Here is a 21,331-nt window from a genome sequence, read left to right as displayed (position 1 = left end):
TGGTAAGAGTAGACATGGGTAGGAAAGGCGGGGGTTAAGAGCCATAGCAGAAAAGGAATAATCACAACCTGGAGCCTGAATCAGTGTGAAAGCTGAGGAAGAGGAAGGAGTCTAAAAGTGCAAATGTTCTTTTAAGAATTTGCTGAAAGTTGGACCGTTGTCCTATGCATTACTCTGAGCTTTTCCGTCCCTGTTACAGAGATGTTTTACTTGTTTCTTAATGTGGTTATGTATTTTAATATTATTAAAACTTTTAATCTATGATTCCTATTTCTTTTGAGTGTAGAAGAAAGGAGATGTACTTATGTGTTTACTTCCCTGACTTGACTCAGAGTCCCTCTGCCGGTTTCCCTGGGCCTCACATGCTTCCGTGACACCTGAGGCCTGGCCCTGGTAAAACTGCTGGCAGGATGACCAGACACTACCAAGTTAAATATTCATAGTACAATACGATCTCATTCGTGTGAAATTCTACAGTAGACAAAACTAACTGATGGTACTATCACCCAAATCATTGGTTGCTTCAGGGAAGAGGGATTGACTGTGAAAGGGGCATGAGGGAACTTTCTAGGGTAATGGAAATGTTCAGGTCTTGAGGAGCATTCATCAAATTTAATTGAATGGTATACTTAAGATCTGAGCCTTTCACCCTGTTGTAAAGTATACCTCAAATTAAAAAAAAAATAGCCGAAAAACAGAAGGTGTTCAACCCCATTATTTATCAGAGAAAGGTAAATAAAAACCTCAGTCAAATGCCAGTACACACCCATTAGAATGGCTGAAGTTTTAAAAAGCTGATAAATCCAAGTTTTGGTGTGAATGTGTAATAACTGAAACCATCACTGCACTGCAATGTGTACAGAAGTCATTCTGAATATTTTAGAAAGCTGCTTGGTCATTACTAATAATACTGAACATGTGCACACTCTGTGGCCCTGCAGTTCTACTCTTAAGCATATGTTCAACACAGCTGCATGTAACATGTACCCAAACACATGAACAAAAGCGTTTAAAGCAGCATTGTCCAGAGTTTCAAAGTAGAAACAATCCAAATATCATTCAGTGGTAAAACATTTTAATAAGTCAAGGTATGTAACCAAAGGAATACTATACAGCAAGGAAAATGAAATAAATACTGCTATAGGCAACAATATGGATGAATCTAGGGGAAAAAATAATTGAGCAAGAAAAGCTAGATAATATAGAATATATAAAGTATGATTCTATTTGTATAGAATTGAAAAGGCGAAAGGAATCTATGATTTTAAAAGTCAAGATAGCCTTCACATCTGGGAAAGAGGGAGACACAATGAGTGGGATGGGCGCCAGGGATATTGTGGCATGCTTTAAAGCTTGATTTTTTAAATTTTGGAGTTGTTACAAGGTGTGTTCAATTTTCCATGAACTCATCCCGCTAGCAGCCATGGTTAGTGCAGTTGTATCTGTGTATGCTGTGTGCTGAGAAGCTATTCCTGTTTTCTAATGATACTGACATCCTAGTGTAAGAACAGAGAATAGTAACAGCATCATGGTTCTGAATAAATTGTTGAGCACCTGGGTTTTTAATATGCTGATTGTTACTTTTATTGCAAATAAACATTTTTTATTAATAACAACAGATTATTAATTTTTAGTCTTAAAAGTGTGAGTTCTTATCTAAGATTCCCAATGAGTTATATTTTATTGTGCATGAAGCACGAGTAGTTGGATGATTAAGGTATTACACTACCAAAGTCCCAACGCGCGCTGGAGCCAGTACTCGGTAGTTCCCATCAGGCAGGCAGAGCATTGTGCTTGGCACATCACAAGAGTCGGGCGGACGTGTTTGAGAGAGCCTGTTTATAACTCATGCCCCTCCCCCAAGAACTCCCCCTCCAAAAAAGCCCTCAGTATTTCAAAGACATTGTAAGGCTTAATTAACTAGAATGCTATTAAAAGAAATGTAAGCTGGTGTTGTAATGGAGGGGTTGAGTATTCGTTTGCTGGGGCTGCCGTAACAAAGAACCACAGACTGGGTGGCTTAAATAGAAATTTATTTTCTCAGAGTTCTGGAGGTTGGAAGTCCGAGATCAAAGTGTTAGTAGATTTGGTCTTTCCTGAGGCCTCTCTCCCGGGTTGTAAATGGCCACCTTCTCACTGTGTCCTCACACGGCCTTTTCCTCTGTGCATCCCTGGTGTCTCTTCTTCTCTTATAAGGACATCAGTAAAATTGGATTAGGGCCCCACCCTAACAGCCTCATTTTAACTTAATCAGCTCTTCAAATATCCTATCTTCAAATACAGTTACCTTCCGAGGTACTGGGGATTGGGACTTCAACATAAGGATCTGATGGGGGGGGGGGCACAGTGCCGCCCATAGCAGGCTGCCCTCCTGTCTTTCATGTATTTGATGCAGTGAGTCTGTGTGTGCTTAAAACCCTTACACTCTCTGAGCCAGAGGAATGCAAGGAACTTAGATAAGTTCTTTCCCACAAGAACTCTATACCATTCAGAAACTGTACAGAAATAATCACAGGTTGAATTCTAAAACAGTTACTTAATATTCTCCCTAAAATAGCTGAAGTGGTTTTAAAAAAAAAAAGTATAGCTAGCTGGTCAGATATTAGATTATCTTGTAATACTGAAGACAAGAGTTCTAGGAAAGGAAATCTTAGGAAGTCAGTTTGTCTTGTTAGGTGGTAATTAACATGATAAAATGATCCCATTTTTTTAAAGTATTGCTAAAAACTTCTGTATAAAATGGTTTTTCCCTCTGCTTGCAGGGCTTCAGCCCCATCCCCTTTTCCTTTGCATGTCTCAGAACCTCCGCTTCCTCGGAAAAGCTTATGGTGACCTTTTCCCCGATATGTAATTGGCTCCCCAACTATTCTCATAGAGCCCCTTCCCTTTTTCTTCAGGGTGTTTACTATAATTGAAATCATTTTATTTATAGTTGTTTTATTAGTGTTGGTCTCATCCGCTAAATTTTGAGCTTCATGGGGAACAGCAGCCATGATTTTGGATTCACCACTTTTGACCTACAATTCCTCTCACTGAGTGGGCGTTCAGGATGTGTTTGTAGAATAATTGAACCAACAGAACATTTCACACTGCAAATAAATATTTCATTTGGTTATATAGTTTATGCCTGGGAAATGGGGCTAATTTCTCTTTGTATTTCTGTTTAGAATGTGGCAGATCAGATTGCATTTCAAGTTGCTGGTGGATTAACAGCCCTTGAACACATTCTTCAAGTAGTGGTCCCAGTCACAAATGTGAACACAGTTTCACGAATTCCTCCTAAGTAAGTATAGTTTTTAAATCCGTCTTTCACGTTTCATTTGTGAGTCATTTCTACCCTATGGTTTCCATATGGGAGACCACTAGAAAATTGTATGTGTATTCAGGCTTGAATAGCAAAAGCTTACACTCCCCATTAGGGAGAAAAACAGAGGTGCTCAACTTCACGTACAAAACTCAAATCGAGCCTAAAAAGCCTTATAAAGGAAATTTCTTTGGTTTGTGACCTTTTCTAATCCTAAATCAAGAAGAATTGATGGACGCCTGAGAAGTTGTACCTGCTTACAAAGTTTGAACAGAAATGAATAGTAGTAAGAGAAAGCTAACTTTTTTGCATTGCGTACAAAACGGAGGTGAATATGTTCATTAACAAAGGCCTGAGCTGTGAAATTTGAAGTCTCTAACATACAGGAGGAGCAGTCTGAGGCCAAGACTGCTGTAGTCTAGAGTCCCAGCCAAGCAGGTAGGAACTAAATTGCATTTTGGTCTTCAACTGCAGATTGCTCTGTCCTAAGGATCCTGTGCAGCCTTCAGACCTAACAATCTACCTTCTTATTCTCTTAAATTACCCTTTGGTCCTTGGCTACCTAGGATGTAGTAACGGACAACGTTATCTCAGAAGTACTGTATTCCTGAGTTGTACCATGCACAATTTCTGGATATTTTATGGAGATTCTTATTTCCAAAGTTTAAATGAGAGTTTTTGATAAAAGTTAATTTATATCACTGAGAAACTTAAATATTTAATTAGTCCAGCAAAGGTTAAGTGCTTCATTTGTCCACTGGCTACAACAGGAAAAAATTCCAAGAGTACTTTATCTTTGTTCCTGAGAGACTTTTGGTAAAATAGAAATAGCACCAGCTTTGGAGTCAAACAAACTTGGATTCTAGTTTTACCTCTGCCAGTTACTAGTTGGGAGAACTGGGGCAAGAGCCTTAGACTTGTTGCATCTGTTTCCCCATTTGGTCAAACAGGGGTAATCCTAGTCACTCACCTCACAGACTCACTTGTCTGCTCTCTTTGGGGCTCATGTCCTGTTAGGTCTTTGCCTTTCTCTTTCTACGTGGCTGTATATTATGCTATGTGATGTTTCCCTCAGTGGCCGTAACTTACTAAAGCAGGAATAGAGATTTGACTCAAAAGCAGCCAATCTGTAAACTAGACAGCAGTATGACTCAAAACCCAGCCCAGAAGGTTAAATTGGGCCAATCAGGTTTCTCTCCCAGGAATTTGCAGTTGGAAAATTATAAAACTCCAACTCATTTTTTTGTGTGTGTGTCATTTTTTTGTGTGTCTACACAGTATGAAAAATCGTGTAGAGTAGCTTCTGGGATGGTCATTACAGGACTGTGTTCACTGCAAGTTTAGTAGGACTAATGGATAAAGGCCAGTTGGGGGAAAAGGAGGAGACCAGAACTGCTTCAGGAGAGAAGCGGGGCTGAAGTGAGAGCGGGCCAGTCCACAGAGCTGGCATTGTTCCTGCCCTGCTGAAGTCTGGTGGCTCGTTTTCCCCCGGATTCACGAGAAAGTTCCCAATAGACTTACGATAAATGCCTCACGATAAATGCCTCTTTTTACTTGAAATATTTTGAGTGTTTCTGTCCCTTCCAACCAAAAGAGCCTGATACTTTTAAGTACAAATATTAAAGATTTTTAAACTCTAGATTGAGTTGAAAATATTTGACTATGTTATAGATCCTTCCTTGTGACCTTACAGTTGTTTTTCTGAATTCTTTCATATCAAGAAGGAATGAATGAATGCCCACAGTTTAAAGCAGAAATAAAGAGAGGAAGCACGTTCTACAAGCTCTCTAGGGTACAGTTCCTTGTGAACGTTAAATGTTTCTGCAAGCTGAGACTGGCTGAACTCTCCTTTTTTCCTACTAAACCCAGTTTGGAGAATCTGCATAGAAAGTTATGTACATTAAACATTTTGGTCACTGGATGTTAAGATGCAAACACTTAAGTAACATACTCTAGAGCACAGAGCTTATCTTCAGGGTCAAAGGTAGGAAAATGTATTATGTATTGTTCTTTAGTAATAATGCATAATTTCTATATGAAAAAGTAATAGTTCTACTCATATTCTTTATAGCCTTCAAGTGTTAACTTTCTTGGTGACCCTTGGGTCCCTGTTGATTACTTCATTATTAGCTTTATAATTTAGGACTTAGTATGAATCCCAGTAACATTGCCTTATTTTCACAAAAACTAAAAAGTATATTTTGTTGGACTCTGTTTTCTCAGACTTGATCATAATGGATTATAGTCCAACTTTTTAATAAGAAATAAGTTTGTTCTTGATGAACTTAATCTTTTTGCTAGTTATTTTCTGAAATTAGAACCAGTTGCCTATTTTGATGATGAATTTAAGATGTTTAGAAAGTGCAAAGTCTGTAGGAGCAGTTACCCCCCCGGCTCCCACTCAGATCCCGACAGCGTGATGCAGCTCAGAGCGTTAACCCTGCACTACATGAGAAAGCTTTAGTGTGTTTTTCAGAACTGAGTATTATGCCTTTACTTTTTAGATTTAACAGTGCAGTTTCAACTGCTAAGGGAAAAATACAGCACTTATAAAAGACAACTGATGTTTTGTTAGTTCCAGTACTTAACAGAAGGAAGAAAAGCACTGGCTTATATCTGTCCAGTTCAAGCACTTTTGGAATTGCAGTTCTGTTCCTCTCAGGGAAACTAAGCGGTATCTCCCTATTGCTAAACGTCTGTCCCAAAGCACAACATACTCAAGTACCTGATGCAAGCTTCAGAGCATTGCATCACCTTATACTGTCTCTCTCTCCCCCCATGCCCGATAAGAAATGCACAACTTTGTTGTAGAGGAGGTCGTTGTTTTACTAAAATTGTACTGGTGGCTGCTGGATTCATATTTCCTGATAAAATTTGCAGTTTCCAAACTTTTTTCTTAGTCCAGACTACATTAAGGCATTTGCTTTTCCGTGTAGAAAGTCCTCAAGTAACATTTTGTTGCTTGAACATTTTTGGTTGCCTGTCTACTTAAGAAAAGCTTTAACTTGGACTGTCATTGTTAAATCACTCCTGGGACATTACTCATCACTTATTTGAGATTCTAACTTGGTTGCTATTTCCTTTGCACTAACGCCTTCTCTGGGGAATCATTTCCATCAAGCCTAGCTATTGATTCAGAGATCGGGTTATTGCCTTATTGAAAATCAAAATTCATATGACTAGTTCTCAGCATTGGTATTTGAATTAATGTAAATACAAATATCTAAGTTTTTCAAATTGATACATTCCAGCAAAAATGATTGTAAAGCTAATTTCTATTAAATGAACGCAATTTTCTTATGAATTTCCAACAAATCGGCACTTTCTATGGGGTGAGTGTCAGTGCATTGAACAGCTGATGTAGAGTTTGTGGCCAGTTCTTTGGTATTCTAGACATTGTAGCACACCAGTCTTACTGAGAAGACTCTGTAGCACCTTCACAATTATGAACGATGTGGCACTGTGTTAACTTCATAACCTCTCGTCACCTTCTGAGACCTGGATTCTTGAGCAACACCTACAGAGATGAAGATTATATTGTCATATTTACAAATATGTACCATAGTCTAACATATAATTTATTTTAGACTAAAGTTTACCTCTGTAAGCATATTCACTTTCCCACTTGATTAGTCCTAGAACTCAAGCGGGGAAGACCTGTATTTAGAATTAGGGAAAAGGGACTATGATGCACGAATGGATTAAACTCAGCTGGGATTTTAGAGTCAGAGCATTAGAGTTCAGATACCAGCTTTGCCAGTATTTGATGTGAGTCTTACCTCTTAAGACCTTATTGTGCTATAGTATTTTTCATCTGAGAAGTGGGGAAGAGATTTCTGTCTCACAGGGTTGTTATGAAAATGAAATGCTAATACGTGTGAAGGGGCTTTGTGAATCGTCATACTCTAGCACGGGACGCCAGTGGCGTTTGGGTCAGAATGCAGGATTGCCCTGCACGCTGCAAGGTGTGTAACATCCCTTGGCCCATTAAATAGCATTTAACACCCATTAAATATCTCTGCCCCCAATCATTGGGACAACCAAGTATGTCATTACACATCTCTACACGCCACCTAGGGGGATGGCACAATTCTGACTGAGAACTGTGTGATGAGCAGTAGAGTTGTGGAAATAAACGAAACACCGTGCGTGTCCTCGGTGGGCTTCTTCATGAAGAGGTGAGCCGAACTGGGAAAGAGGTAATTTAGTGCGACACACTAAGTGTAACTGTCCAAGTACGCACCAAGCACCAAGATAGCGCAGAGGATGGAGCAGTTGGTTTCAGAGGAGGACACAGAGTCTTTCCTGTAGGACATAAACGTCTGAACTGGGCTTGAAGAAGTCGGTTCCAAGGAGCACAGCATGTGCAGGACCGTGGAGGCCTGAAGTAACAGGGCGCCCTTGGGGAGCCAGGAACACTTAGGTATTATTAGGGCACAGATGTTCTAATAAGAAAAAATACTAGAACACTACGGAGCAGTATCAAAAATAATTAGGTATGAGCGAATTGGGCAAAATGACTAATTCAGGGAAAAGTAAAAGGTATTTATTCCTCATTTATGTCACATTTTGGGGAGAAAAGTTCATCTGTTTCATTCACTCATCTTTCTATGAGGTAGCTGCCACTACCTTAATTGAAGCCCTTACTGCTTATGCTGTTTTAACCAAAGAGGAATTCAGTCATTTAATGTACTTTTATTGCCATGTATCCAGCACTTTATTTAATATCGTGGGTAAAGATGAGTGAGATAACTTTTGCAAAGAAGTTCTGAATCCCGGCGAAACATTTGGCATTATCAGAAGTACGAGAGTGGTAAAACTGCTTTATAAACAGATTGCATTTACTTAGCAGAGTCTTTGCCATGTCTTCACCAATTTATCACATTATGTAAATGAAGAAACTAAGGCTTAGAAAGACTGAATGATTTACTGTCAGTTACCAGGCGGGCAGCATCCTGTCCTGGTGTCCTTCCTTCTCTACCTTACTGCCTGCTGGTGGTACCAAAGAGAGAGATTATCGGTCTGTAGGTATCTGTTAAATTTCTTCTGTGCTATGTGTGATTTTTGTCTTTGAAGAGCTTACATCATGACTGGAAAGATAAGACTAATCAGTAAGTTTTTCTATGTTACACACAAAAAATTAAATTATTGACGGTTAAGAAGGTAAGTGTTATTTAGTTCAAATTCGAGTCTGTGAGGGTCCTTAGTAGATCTCTTGCAAAGCTGGTATTTACACAGTGATGGTGGCTACACTTTTGCTTCTGATATGTGAACGTTAAACTTTTAATATTTTAATAAAAATAAAATATTTCATTGATGTCTTATAAAAATTACTGTCATCCTTGTGAGTTTGTTGGGTTTTTTTGTTGTCATTTTGTTTGTTTAGTTTTTTAGTTTATGGTAGAGGCAGTATTGTTTAGTCTGAATGGTTTGGAGTTTTTAGTTTAGGTTTTATTGTGGTGGTTTATTGGTATGATGTAGAAAATGGTTGTGGGATCACTTTTCCCACCTAACAGGTTAGGGACCAAAGAGAAATGATCTAACAGAAATTGGGAGAAATGAACCCAAACCGCTTGTAACTATTTGCATGTGTGAGACAGAATGTTCAGGGAAGATCTAGCAGTGAAGTCTAGAAAAGCAGGACACTTCTGTGTTACCTTAGAGCCTTTTCATAACTTAAATCAGGTGGCAAATAAGGAGTAAAGTTATCATAGGGTTTACTTCCCATCAGTAACAGATGCAGATATTATAGATGGAAGCCATGTGCCTGCTACACCATAGGCCTCATTAAGTGTTAATAAAATGGTATATGCCACTGTGGGTGACATTTAGAATACAACTCATTGTGAATAAACGATTCCTTATTTCTAAGCAGTATTATTGTAATATAATTTTAAGTATCTATTTTTAGATAAAGGATTACTAAAAGTGAATAACTTTCCCCAAGACAATAAAAGTAAAAAAAAAAATTGTTTTGTAGACTAATTAGCCATAGTGATTGATAAATATTCTTCTCCATTTGACATATTGAGGCATTTTGTTTGTCTCCAAAGGCTGTACAGAAATGGTTACAGTTGACAGCTGTTGTACCACTAATAAGATTAAAGTAAAGAAATTAGTTGTGTTGACTTTAATCTGCTATTTAACACTGCAGACCACCTGGGGTCTTCTCCAGAGCCAACATGTTTAATTGTGATTTTAAAATTACATAACCAGAGCCTGCTTAAGAACGTATCTAAGGACTTGCTAACCATAACTGTCTTATTAGACAAGACAGACTAGAACACTAGAGTTTAATTAAAATTAGTATTTTAATTTGACGCTCATCCTACATTTTTAAATGTATTATTGTAATCTTTGAAATATAATACCTTCTCAGTGGGAGGTTAACTTTAGGAAATGCAGAAAGTCTAATTAGGTTGTGCTTAAAATATATATGGTTTCCCATCTAAAATTAGAATATGTCTCTGTGGGATAATTAAATTGCCTATTCTAATTGTGCCAAATTCACCAATTAAACAAAGACCCTTGAAATAACACATCTAGCTGAAGATTTTTTACTGCTGCTCTGAGGCAGTAAAAAAATAGGAAAATCATTTAATTTAAAAATTAATTTTGGTGTTATTAAAATGTTACATTGTAGAATATGATATGCAATGTAGTAATTATTTATGGTGGTTACATTGAGTTTTGATGCAACCTCAGTGCATCAAAGTGTGTATTTGAAGTGAAGGATGCATATAACTTACATCCCTGTAATAAAGGTTGGTTGGTCAGGCAGCCTTGTTAGTATCTTCTGAAGATCCCAGTCTTAAGCTGAGATTTACAGTTCCTGGATGTTGACTCCCCTGTGATCTCTGCCCACCGTAAGTGTTCTAGCATCAGGAAGAAGGGAGTCAGAGGTAGAGAAGGCCGTATGGGTTTACACTGGCCATCACTGCCCGTGGGAAAAGTTTCTCTGTACCCACAACTCTCACTGATCTAAATGCCCCAATGTCCATTTCAAAAAACCCTCCAAATTCTATCACAAGTCTACCTTTTCTGTGGTCATGAATGTCAAAAGAGAATCATCTCTTCCTTGTTAAATTTTCTGCATTGTTCTTCTGTCCCCAAATTCTTGCTGAGAAGACATTTTCTTACTAAGACTTGTTTATCTAATTATACTAATTTAATATCTTTAAATTTTATCAATAAAATGATAACACTTAAAAATATTTCCATATGTGCAAGACCACGTTAGAACTTGCAAATATATTTTCCATGTCGAACACTATTTTGCCTTACTTTTATACAGGTTATTTTATTCTGATCAGTACTATATATCTAAAACCTATTTGGTACAACAGACCAAATGAACATTGTTAAAATGAGACTCCATTGGAAAATTTTCTCCCTTGCCTCAATAAATAACTTTGTAAGTATATTCAGATAACATTCTCTTTCTGTTAACACTCCGTGTTGTTTTATACTTTTAAATTCATTGGTTCTATGATACATACTAGAGTCTGTCCACTTTCTGTAGAGAAGAACTAAGATATGACACTATCATTTGTGTTTGCAAATAAGAGCTGATTTTATCTGTTTTAAAATTTTAAAGATCATGAACTTTCCACATATTTTCTAAGCTAGGTAGTGTTCTTTCTTTACGTCTTTTGGGTGAGGAAGAGAGTATTATATTTGTTCATTCTGTCATCTCTGTAGAATTGTTACTTCCTGCTATGTGTGGACCAGGAAGTATTTTATGTATTTTGGATACATCACAGGATATAAGTTAATAAATGTGCAAAAGATTTGAATAGATACTTCACCAAAGAAGATACACCAATGGCAAATGAACGTATGAAAAGATGCTCAACATCATTAGGAAGTACAAATTGAAACCACAAGAAGATACTTCATCATACCTATTAAAATTGCTTAAAAAACAAAACTGATACTGCCAAGTGCTGATGAGCCTACAGAGAAATTGTAACTCTCTTACATCACACTGCCAGTGGGAAATGTAGAATGGTACAGGCGCTTTGGAAAGCAGTGTGTAAGTTTCTCATAAAGTTAAATATATACTTACTGTATGGCCCAGCAACCCCACTCCTAGTTAGCCCAGAGAAGAAAAAAAAATACGTGTTCCCCAAAACCTACAAATGAATGTTTCTAGAAGCCTAATTCATAATTACCTGAAACTGAAAACAACCCAGATACTCTTCAGCTGGTGAGTGAATAAACAATCCATATGCAAGGGAAGTTTCCATGCAATGAAATACTATTTAGAAATAAAAAGGAACAGACTAGGCTTACAGCAACGTGGATGAACCTCAGATGCATTGTGCTGAGTTAAAGAAGCCAGAGTCAAAAGGCTACATATGGAGTGATCCCCTTTATGTGACTGAAAAAGGCAAAACTATAGAATTTGAACACAGATATATGATAGTCGGGGTTGGGAGAGGAGATGACTAGAAAGCGGCCACCCAGCGGAGTTTGGGGAGGTGATGGTTCTGTGTCTATATGTGGAGGTGGTTTCGCTACTGGATGTATTTGTTAAAACTCGGTACACTAAAAAGCGTAGATGTTAACTGTGTATAAATTGTATTTCAAATTTTAAAATTACATATTGAAAATGCAAAAATAATACATGAAACATAAAGGAAAGAAAATTTATCAAACTTTTCAATAGCAATACTTTATTTCAGAAGAAAATGGGTTAACATTTTTAATATACTCAAGAAGGGAGTATACATGGCAAGGAGTTTATATTCAGCAAAATTGACCTTCCCTTGTAAAAGGTACAGACACGTTGTTAGCAACATGCAAGAGCTCAGGGGGTACTGTCCCACAAGACCTTCCTGAGGAATCTAGTAGAGGACAAGCTTCAGACAAGCAAATGACATGCACTGACACGCGGCCTGGTAGTGAGCATTAGATGTTGTTATGATGGCACTGAAACTAAGGAAGGCAGAGGGAGAGTATGGTGTGAAATGACCGTGTGTTCTGACAGCGCAGCTAGTACGCCCTCTGCGGAGGTGAGGAATGGGAATAGCACGTGCCAAGAGGTTTTTAGCTGTCTTCAGTGGTCATAATTAGTGGTGGTACTAATCATTTTGTTATTCTCAAACTTCTGTGTATTGTAATGTAGGATAAAGCAAGTAAGTAATTGTGGATATTTCAGCTCTGTCATCCTTGGTGCTCTTGAGGACCAGGATCCTCAGTGTCAAAGAAAGGGAAGAGAGCTGTCATATAGAAGAGTTTAAAGGAAAAAAATCCCTTAGTCCTGAGTTAGATTCTGAAATATCCCTATGAATTCGCAAGATATTTGATCTGTAACTAGGGGATGGGGTTCCTACCTCCATTCATTCTAATGAGTGTTTAAAAAGTAGACTAGTGGAAACTGGTTAATTAGTGTGTTACTGTGTTCCACAGTTGTACATTCTTGTATGTCCTGTTTGAAACAAAGAAGAGAGTTGTCCCTTGGTTTAGACATCTCTGTGCTCAGCCAGCTCTGTGCTGCACACTATAAGGGCTCCGGAAAGGATGAATCGGGCAAGGGCCTTGCCTAGAGGTAACTGAGAGTACTGTGTAATGGGACACAGCTGTGCTTTGACAGTAGTCTCAGTTTCATCCTCCAGAGTCGGCACATGCAGCTTTCAGGTGGGCCAGTCCTGACGGCCAGGCCTACACCCCGGGCCCCGTTCTGTGAGGGCCACTCACCCGGTAGGTCCAGTGAGGGTGTTAGAATTCCAACTGCAGCCGGATCTCCCTAGTTTCAGATAACTCTTTTTAATAATATCTAAATGAGTTATTTTAGTTGGAGCTTTATAAAGACAAAGCATAGTTTGAGAATGGTAATGCACTTACCACTTATTAAAAGCTTAATGCAAACAAAATGTAGCTGGTAAATTACAACATGTTTAGGGGCTCTAGTTTTGATACCCAGGGAACTGGTATTACTCCAGGACTGTGTGTCCTTGTTCGGTCTAGACCCCCTTTCCTCACACTGTATCATTTGCTAACCACGCTCTGTGTTCTGTGAGGTTCTGTCCCTTTCCTGCACTGACTCACATCAGGCCAATCCTTTCCTTACATGAGGGCTGAAACAGTAGCGATGAAATTCCAAGTTTCTCTTTGCACCTGTGTTGATGTGACTCTGTTACTTGCTGTATCTTCTTGGCACAGAATTTTACTCTGCAGAAACTTAAAGCCTTCACTCACCTCCATGTATGTAAGCTATGTCATTTATTAAATGTTTTGTTTAATGGAAACCAAAGGCATTTGGTAAAGTACAATTTATAATATAAGGGCTCTGGCTTTAAAATGCCCATGGCAGTTGTTTTTAAATGTCTGCTTTCTTGACACTGATGTAAGATTCTGCTGGTGTCCTTTTGGGGTGTAAATACATTCCTGTATTTGTCGCCGAAATACCCAGTTTTGTGATGCCTTTTCTATCCTCTGATTTTCAGAGGAAACATTTTCAGTGAGAAGACTTACTGACACAAGATTCACTCATGTAGTCATGATTATGTGGGGGCAGAAATCCTTTATCTCACCCACAGTGAACTTTTGACAGAATAGACAGATTTTACTGTCTTCTCAGAGGGTACTTTTAAAATCTGGGGCTTTCTGTTTGATGTTTAAAAGTACTTCCAGTCATTTGAGTTTTAAATTACAGGGAAAGCTGCTTGGGCGGACCACCCAGGCTGGGTTCAAAGCAGTGATCTTTCTAAGACAGGTGCTCTTCAAATAGAGGTTGCCTTTCAAACAAGTTCTACTGAGTGGACAAGTTTTTCCTGACCGTGAGATTTTTGGTACCGCCGCACCCCCCTGCCTTTTTCTCATCAGAAAGTAGTTTCTTTGTAGAAGTTTCTCGGGAAAGTTTTGTGAGCATAGGATTATACAGATGCACATTCCATGCTTTACTAGTAAATGTAGTTTCCTTAGTGTAAAGCACAGAGGGCATTAGGATGAAAATCTTACACCAGGTGTTCTTTGCTTTTTCATGTGTATATTTACTTATGCCTTGTGATATTCCACAAAAGATTTTGGACAAGTTGTAGGGATTTCACTAAATAACACAGAAGAAAGAAATTAGAAATCAAGACCATAAAAATTATAGATCAAAACCAACGGGAAAACAGAGTACAATTATAGAGTTATAAGTTTCTACATATCATTCTAAATATAACACCCTCATTTTCTTAGGGATGTGTAATTGTGTATATCAGCGCTACTATAAAGCTGCAATACGCAAAACAGTGTGATATTAGCACAATGCTGGACAGAATTACCAGCTGGGCTAGGAAATCAGAGAGTATGTCCTGTATATAGTTATAATAAAGGTTGCACCTCAAACCAGTAGAGAAAGGTGGATTATTCGGTACTCTTATTGTTGAGGAGGAGGGGAGTAACTTTAGCTTCTGCCTCACACCACACACCAAAATAAATTCTAAATGATTTGATAGTGAATTATAAAACCGTAAAATACACACACAGCGATAATTCAAGAGAAAATAAATACAAATGGCTAGATACAAACATAGTTACTTCATCTCATAGTGAAGAATAACTCTTTAAAGGATTAAAGGAAGGGAAGCAAAAAAAAATCACAAAGAAAATATTGTTTGACTATATGAAATTGTTTAGCTTCAGTACATAAAAAAAAAAAACCTTAAAAAATAACAAGCAAAATGAATGGCAGTAGGTAAACTGGAGAAACAATGTTAACAACATATGAGAGAATCCTATGCATCATTAAGAAAAAAAGAAAAACCTCCAGTAAAAATGTTCAAATAGAGATTAAGAATAATTAACAAAAAGATAAGTATAAAAGGCTACTTATCTTATACCACAATCAACTTCATATCTTGGATTTAAATGTTAAATCTATTAAAATATCAATTAACTTTACAAGAATTTTTCTATAATCTCGAAGTGGGAAGGTCTAAGTCTGACAAAATACTGAGAGGTACTAAAGGGAAAGTTTGTCAGATTTTATCAAGTAAAACTGAAAACATTCTTTTTAACAAAAAATTAAAAATTTAGGTAAGCAATAACTGGAAAAAGTTTTTGCTACATGATGATCAAAGGTTAATATCTTTATTATCAGTAGAAAGCTTTATAAATCAATAAGAAAAAGACAAACCTCCCAACAGAAAAATGTGTAAAAGGTTCACAGTGATAATTCAAGAAAATATAAACACTCGTGGTCAATAAGCACTTGAAAAAGTCTTTAATCACACTTGTAATAAAAGAAATTCAGTCTCTAAAAATGCTATTTTTAGCTGTCAAATCAGTAATGCTTTTTTTAAAATGAGTTGATCTGGTGTTGGTAAAAACATGGAGAAACTCTTTCTGGGAGTATACATCAGTTTAAAATATTTTTTTCTGAAGGGCAGTTTGAATTGGGCAGTGTCTGTCAAAAATCTTAAGTGAATGCTCATATCCTCTGACCCAGATTATGGGTACTGGAAATGTATCCTATGGAAGCAGAAGGATTTGTTCAGCACAGCTGTTGTGAACATGGGTTGTGCTGTTGGGCACATCGTATGTTTGCTGTTGAGCACATTCTATGTTTGCGGGGCCCCCTGCATATAAGGTGGCCCTCCCACTACAGAACATGAGAATGCCAGGTACTTGCTTCCCAGTCTTCTTTGCATCTAGGATATAAGCTTGTGACCTGGGTTTCACGACCCAGCATCCCCATTCCAGACTTCTGCTGTGTGGCTAATGAAATAAGAAGCAAGGACCTCCCCGACTATTCTTTTGACAGTTGGAGGCACCTGCGTCTCGTGTCCAGCGTCATAGTGTGAGTCAAGCTTTGGCATATAGTGCCCAGGTTTTTTCCAACGGATCAGTTTGGTGGTATGTGATTTGGGTGTTGGTCCTGGCAGTGTAGCTTTTATGCCTGTGTTTTCTAAATCCTATGATGTACTCAGTAGCCTATCAGTCAGTTTCCTTTCTGTTCAAATCAACCAGAGCTTTCTTCCTGTGGCTTGTGCCTAAGGACTCTGAATGTTAAACGTGCATTATTTATAACATTGAAAATTGGGCACAACAATAGTAAGGGATTGGTTGAAATAAAATTTTATATCCATTGGGTGCCACTGTTCCACCTTTTAAAATCAAACAGTATTTCTCAGTTTAAGTATTTTAATCAGAAAAGGAATTTAAAATAAGAAATTAGATGTTTACGAAATTGTTGGAAAAGGCTGTAGACATTTTAATTGATGCCAAAACAATACCAAAAACATCCACTGGGAGCGCTGCTCCCTCTGAAGCCAAAGACAAGTTAGGAAGGAAAATAAGCTAATGCCACGCACAACTGTCTCTCACACCCAGGAGACCACAGAACGGGTACCTGCAGCTGCAGAGCAGAGGCTGGGTAATCAAACTAAGTAGCACAGATTTTCCCACTGGTCCTTGACATGCAGAATCTGGAAAACAGAACCTGAACGCTGCTGCAGCAAAGCCTCACATTTCCAAACCCTGCTTGTTGACAGTAACAGCCAAGAGCCACAGGAAGATGGCCTTGACTAACTTCAGTCTCTGAATCTTTTCTGTTACCATTTGTGTCGGGGAAAAGCTCGTGCGTGTGCATAGACTGTGTCTGGAAGGATATGTGAACTAGTAACCTTGGTGATTTCTGAAGTGGGGAGTTGAGTGGCTGGGGGACAGAGGAGGAGATACTTTTCGCTGTATGGCCTTTTTTGTGTATGTTGTACTATGGTCATCACTCTTATTCGGAAGTTACCAAGTTAAGTTTTAATTGTAGTAAAGCTCAGTAGTTTTTACTGTGCTCCAAGGGAGCACCCCCAAGCCTCTGAGGAACCCCTCAAGGCTCTTCAAGAGGAGGGAGCAAAGTAAGGGCCCTTCTGCTTCAATCACAGCAACTCTTGATTTTATTTGTTCTTTGGTTTAAGTTCCTGAATAACATTTTGTTAGCTTTTACGCTTCCGAGTAAGAAAGCATTCTGCTGCTTTTTTAAAAAATTGAAGACCAGTATTATAGAAGAATATTAAATGTCATGGAGAAATCATTATACATCTGTTAACTAAGTGAATATTTACAAGAAGAGAAAAAAAGATGAAGTAAATACCAGATCATCTCTTGATAGCTTTTTTTTTTTTTACTATTTATTTGTGCTTCTCTTTCCCAAATTTATTACAATTGTTTTTAAAAATTATTTTTGTAATTAGAAGTACATGTTATTTTTTTAAATTAAAAGGAAAAGCACTCTTGCAAAATCTAAACATGTTATCTAATAAATGAAAAAGTACTGATTTGCATTTGTGGAGGATTTGCTAGGTAGAGCCTTGAGCCAATGTGTCATAAATGAGTTATATGTAAGCAAAGTGTTTCTGTACAGTCCTCAGGGATTACATGAGGCCAGAGCCAGCCTCCTCCTGGCTCCCTTCAACTTAGAGTCCTTTCATCGTTCATGCTAGTATACCATGAAAAAAACTTGGAAAGCACTGTGCTTTATTATCCTGGAAATAATAGCTTCAATAACCTGCTTAAATATGATTCAATTTTTTAACATTTCATTTGCGCCTTATTCATAGAAAGAATAAGGTTAGTAACCCTAGTAAAGGCTGTTATCTATTAATTATTTAACCATGTGCCAGGCACTGTCCTAAGTACTTTCCATCTGTTACTTCATTTAATTCTTATAACAACCATTGGAAAATTAGGTATTATTATCTCAGTTTTACAGGTGAGAAAATGGGTGCTAAGATACTAAATTAGTAACTTGCTAAAATCTCCAGTGGCAGAACTGGGTTTCTAACCTAGGTGTATCTTATTCCAGTGTCTCCACCCTTAACCAGTGTACTCTGTTAAGCTCAGTTTTCAGAAACCTATCAATTATGTGAAGCAGGGTACAACTCTGTTAGACAAACAGATGATTTCAAGTACAGCAGGGGCCATCTTCTCCTTCTCTTTCCCCCTGGAGCACGAGCTCTCTGAGGACAAAGAGCTTATCTGTCTTGTCCACCTAGCACAAGGCCTGGAAAATCATAGGCACTTAGATGTTTGTTGAATGAATGAATGCTCACAAGGTAGTTCTTAGAGCTGTGCTTCTCAGCTCTGGCTACACATCAGAATTACTTCTACAGCTTTTGAAACATGCAGATGTCTAGAGCCCTCCCATTTCCCAGCCAGCGTCTCCAGGGGAGGAACTCAGGCAAGAACATACCTTTAAAGATCTACAGGTGAGTCCAGTGCTTAGTCAAACTCTAGAGCCCCTGTTCCAGAGCAGTGGTCCCCTGACTTGAAGATGCATCAGAATTACCTGCAGAATTAGTTAAAACACAAATTGCTGGACTCCAACCTCAGATTTCTATTTAGTAGGTCTGGGGTGGAGCCTGAGAATTTGCATTTCTAAAGAAGTTTCCGGGTGATATTGATGCTGCTGGTCCATGGATCACACTTTAAGAACTGTTGTTGTAGAGGACTGGTTGTAAGGGACTAAATCAAAACATCTGTACATCGGACTTAAGCAGGAGATTTAGTCAGACAGGCCAGAAGCAACAGATCACTCAGGCAATGCAGGTTTTAACCACAGTCTTCAAAGCACCCAGAAGGATGCCCATTGAGTTTGTTGCTCCAAAAGTTCCTTTGAACAATGGAATATAATTTTTGTAATCCCTAAGAAAAACCTTTCTTTGATTGATTTGACCTTAGACTGTTTTACTCTCTGGGTCCTCCCCTCCTGCGGCAGTGTGGGTTCATGTCCAGACAGTCTCCAGGCAAGTGTGGTTCTCACTGCCCAGAACTCTGCAGTCCTCATCTCACAGGGCGAGTCTCAAGGTCCTCCTCCTGTGTGCTCCTGTCTTGCATCAATTGCCCTTGTTGACCAGGAGATCTGACAACAGGAGCCTTGGCAGACCCTTTTTTTCTGGTTATTATTCAAAGAATTCTAGATCCCAAAGTTCCTGGGTAACATCTAATCTTAGATTATTAAGACATTATCAGGTAGGCTGGTAAATACGTCTCCATTGTCTGCTGCTACAAGTAAGAAATTATTTATAAGAGGCAAGAATTAGGTACTAATGAACACTAGGCTATGGCTAAAAATTATAGTATAAGCTTTTGTATCTAGCTGATGGGTCTTGCCCCTGGTAATATTTGGCTTGGTTTTTTGGACTTCTGTCCCATGCCTGTTGCTTTTCTTCTATTCCTTTTATGTATTTTACGTTGTTTAGGGAAGAGCTGCACAGGTTTTATAAATGATGTTTTTCTCCTATTAGGTCTGTCTGCAATGCAATCAATGTTTACAACCTCACCTGCAATAACTGTTCAGAAAACTGCACTGATGTTCTGTTTAGTAACAAGATTACCTTCTTAATGGACCTCCTGATACACCAGTTGACGGTATGTAATATTACTGCTTTGAGTTAGAAGCAGTTAAGGTTTGAAAAATATCCCCTGTGGAGAAAACGAAAAGAATTCAGCTTATTTACTCTCCAGATTGGAGCAGAAGTGAAGATGATCAGGAGACTAAAATAGTGACTGCCAGAAAAACCTCTTAATTTGAACATCTTAGATTAGATTCTCATAATTTCCAGTATTTGATGGGTAGTATACTTGTAGTACTTGCTGAGATCACAGACTTACATGGTTAGACTGGGGCTTTGGAATGAGTTGGACTCAGAGCCAAACCTGTGAGGCTGTAGAAGGGAAGAAAGCTGGGAGAGTCTCAAACCTCTCTTGCCAGCTGAGTTAAAAGGGTCAGTTTTAAAAGGACTTTTTGATGGCCATTAATATATTTTTTCTGAAGTAAGAAACTCCTCTGTCAGAAAGGGGCAAACCTGTTACACTTTTGACATGGAAACAAGCAGCCAGTTGTAGCCTTAAATTTTACTTCAGTTCACAGATGTTGAAAGAGGTAATAAGCTCAGTGTAATATCCGAAGGTTTCAGTCTGTCAACTGCAGTCTCCAGAACACAGCTCTGGGGCCAGAAGTTTCCTGGTGAGGTTTCCGAGCCCCTGAGGTATTGGCACAAAATCACTCTCAAGCTGCAGGAGATTTATTTTTCAGAGCCAATTTACTTTTGCTCAGCACATAGTTCTAATAGCTCCTCCTACACTGTGTGCCTTTTGCTCTCTCTCCTCCATCTGATTAATTTCTATGCATTCTCAAGACCCTTACTGAGACATAGTGGCACCTTCTACGTGAAACCTTCCCCAAGCTGACTTTTTCCCCAAGTCCATGTTAGGTACTCTTCTCATTTGCTCCTGGGCGTTACACCATTCACAGAATTGACCACATCGAATTGTTATTAACTATTTACTTGTCCATTTCCCCAGCTAGCCATGAAATCAAGACAGACAGGAGGTAATTTATCACTTTCTCCAAGATCCTGACACAGTAGCTTCAGTCCATAGTTGATGAATATACAAGTAAATAAATGAAACCCCAAAGGTCTCAAGCTGGAAACCAGAAAGGAAATGATGAGGCCCGTATAGGCAGGCACACTGACAATGAAAGGGGACAGCAGTGAGAGAGAACAGAAACACAGACCTAGAACTGTTACACGGTGCAGCAGTGGCTGTTTATCCTGATGACACTGAGTCATCACTTGAGGGCTAAATTACATATGGTTTTATCTATAAAGGAAGGCATTGAAATATGAATAAGACATTTTAGCAAAACAGTTCTATCAGAAGTAGTTGAAAGGCAGAGACAAGGAAAAAAGACTTAGCATTTGTTGTATGGCCTTATATTGCAGGCATTTTAGTATATATTGCCTCATTTAATTTCTAAAACATCAAGTCAGTATTTATTATCCCTTTTTACAGATAAGGAAACTTGAGTCCCAGAGAGCTTGGCTTGCCCACGCCCAAATAGGTAGTAAGTCACAAAGCCAAGAGTCAAACCTAAGTCTGTCAAACCCAAATTGAGGGACATTCTACGCAAAAACTGACCGATACTTTTCAAAAGTGTCAATGTCCTGAAAGTCAAGGAAAGGTTAAAGAACTGTCACAGATCGTAGGAAACTAAGGAGATTTGACAATTAAATGTAATGTGGGATCCTAGAC

General features: G+C 38.4%; 1 protein-coding gene across 6 annotated transcripts in view; it reads left to right on the top strand.

Moving 5' to 3' along the window:
- SCAPER (S-phase cyclin A associated protein in the ER) overlaps positions 1-21,331 on the top strand; it is a 268,289-nt gene that overhangs the window by 158,639 nt on the left and 88,319 nt on the right. For all 6 annotated transcript variants that reach the window (XM_045516815.2, XM_074353894.1, XM_074353892.1 and 3 more), the window contains 2 exons: positions 3,168-3,283; positions 19,540-19,663. In XM_045516815.2, coding sequence (XP_045372771.2) covers positions 3,168-3,283; positions 19,540-19,663 — 240 coding nt within the window. The remainder of the gene's footprint in view (positions 1-3,167; positions 3,284-19,539; positions 19,664-21,331) is intronic.

This window comes from Camelus bactrianus, chromosome 27 (genome assembly GCF_048773025.1).
Source record: "Camelus bactrianus isolate YW-2024 breed Bactrian camel chromosome 27, ASM4877302v1, whole genome shotgun sequence".
NCBI lineage: Eukaryota > Metazoa > Chordata > Mammalia > Artiodactyla > Camelidae > Camelus > Camelus bactrianus.
The sequence above is the reverse complement of the archived record's forward strand: the minus strand, read 5'-3'. Positions and strand labels throughout refer to the sequence as shown.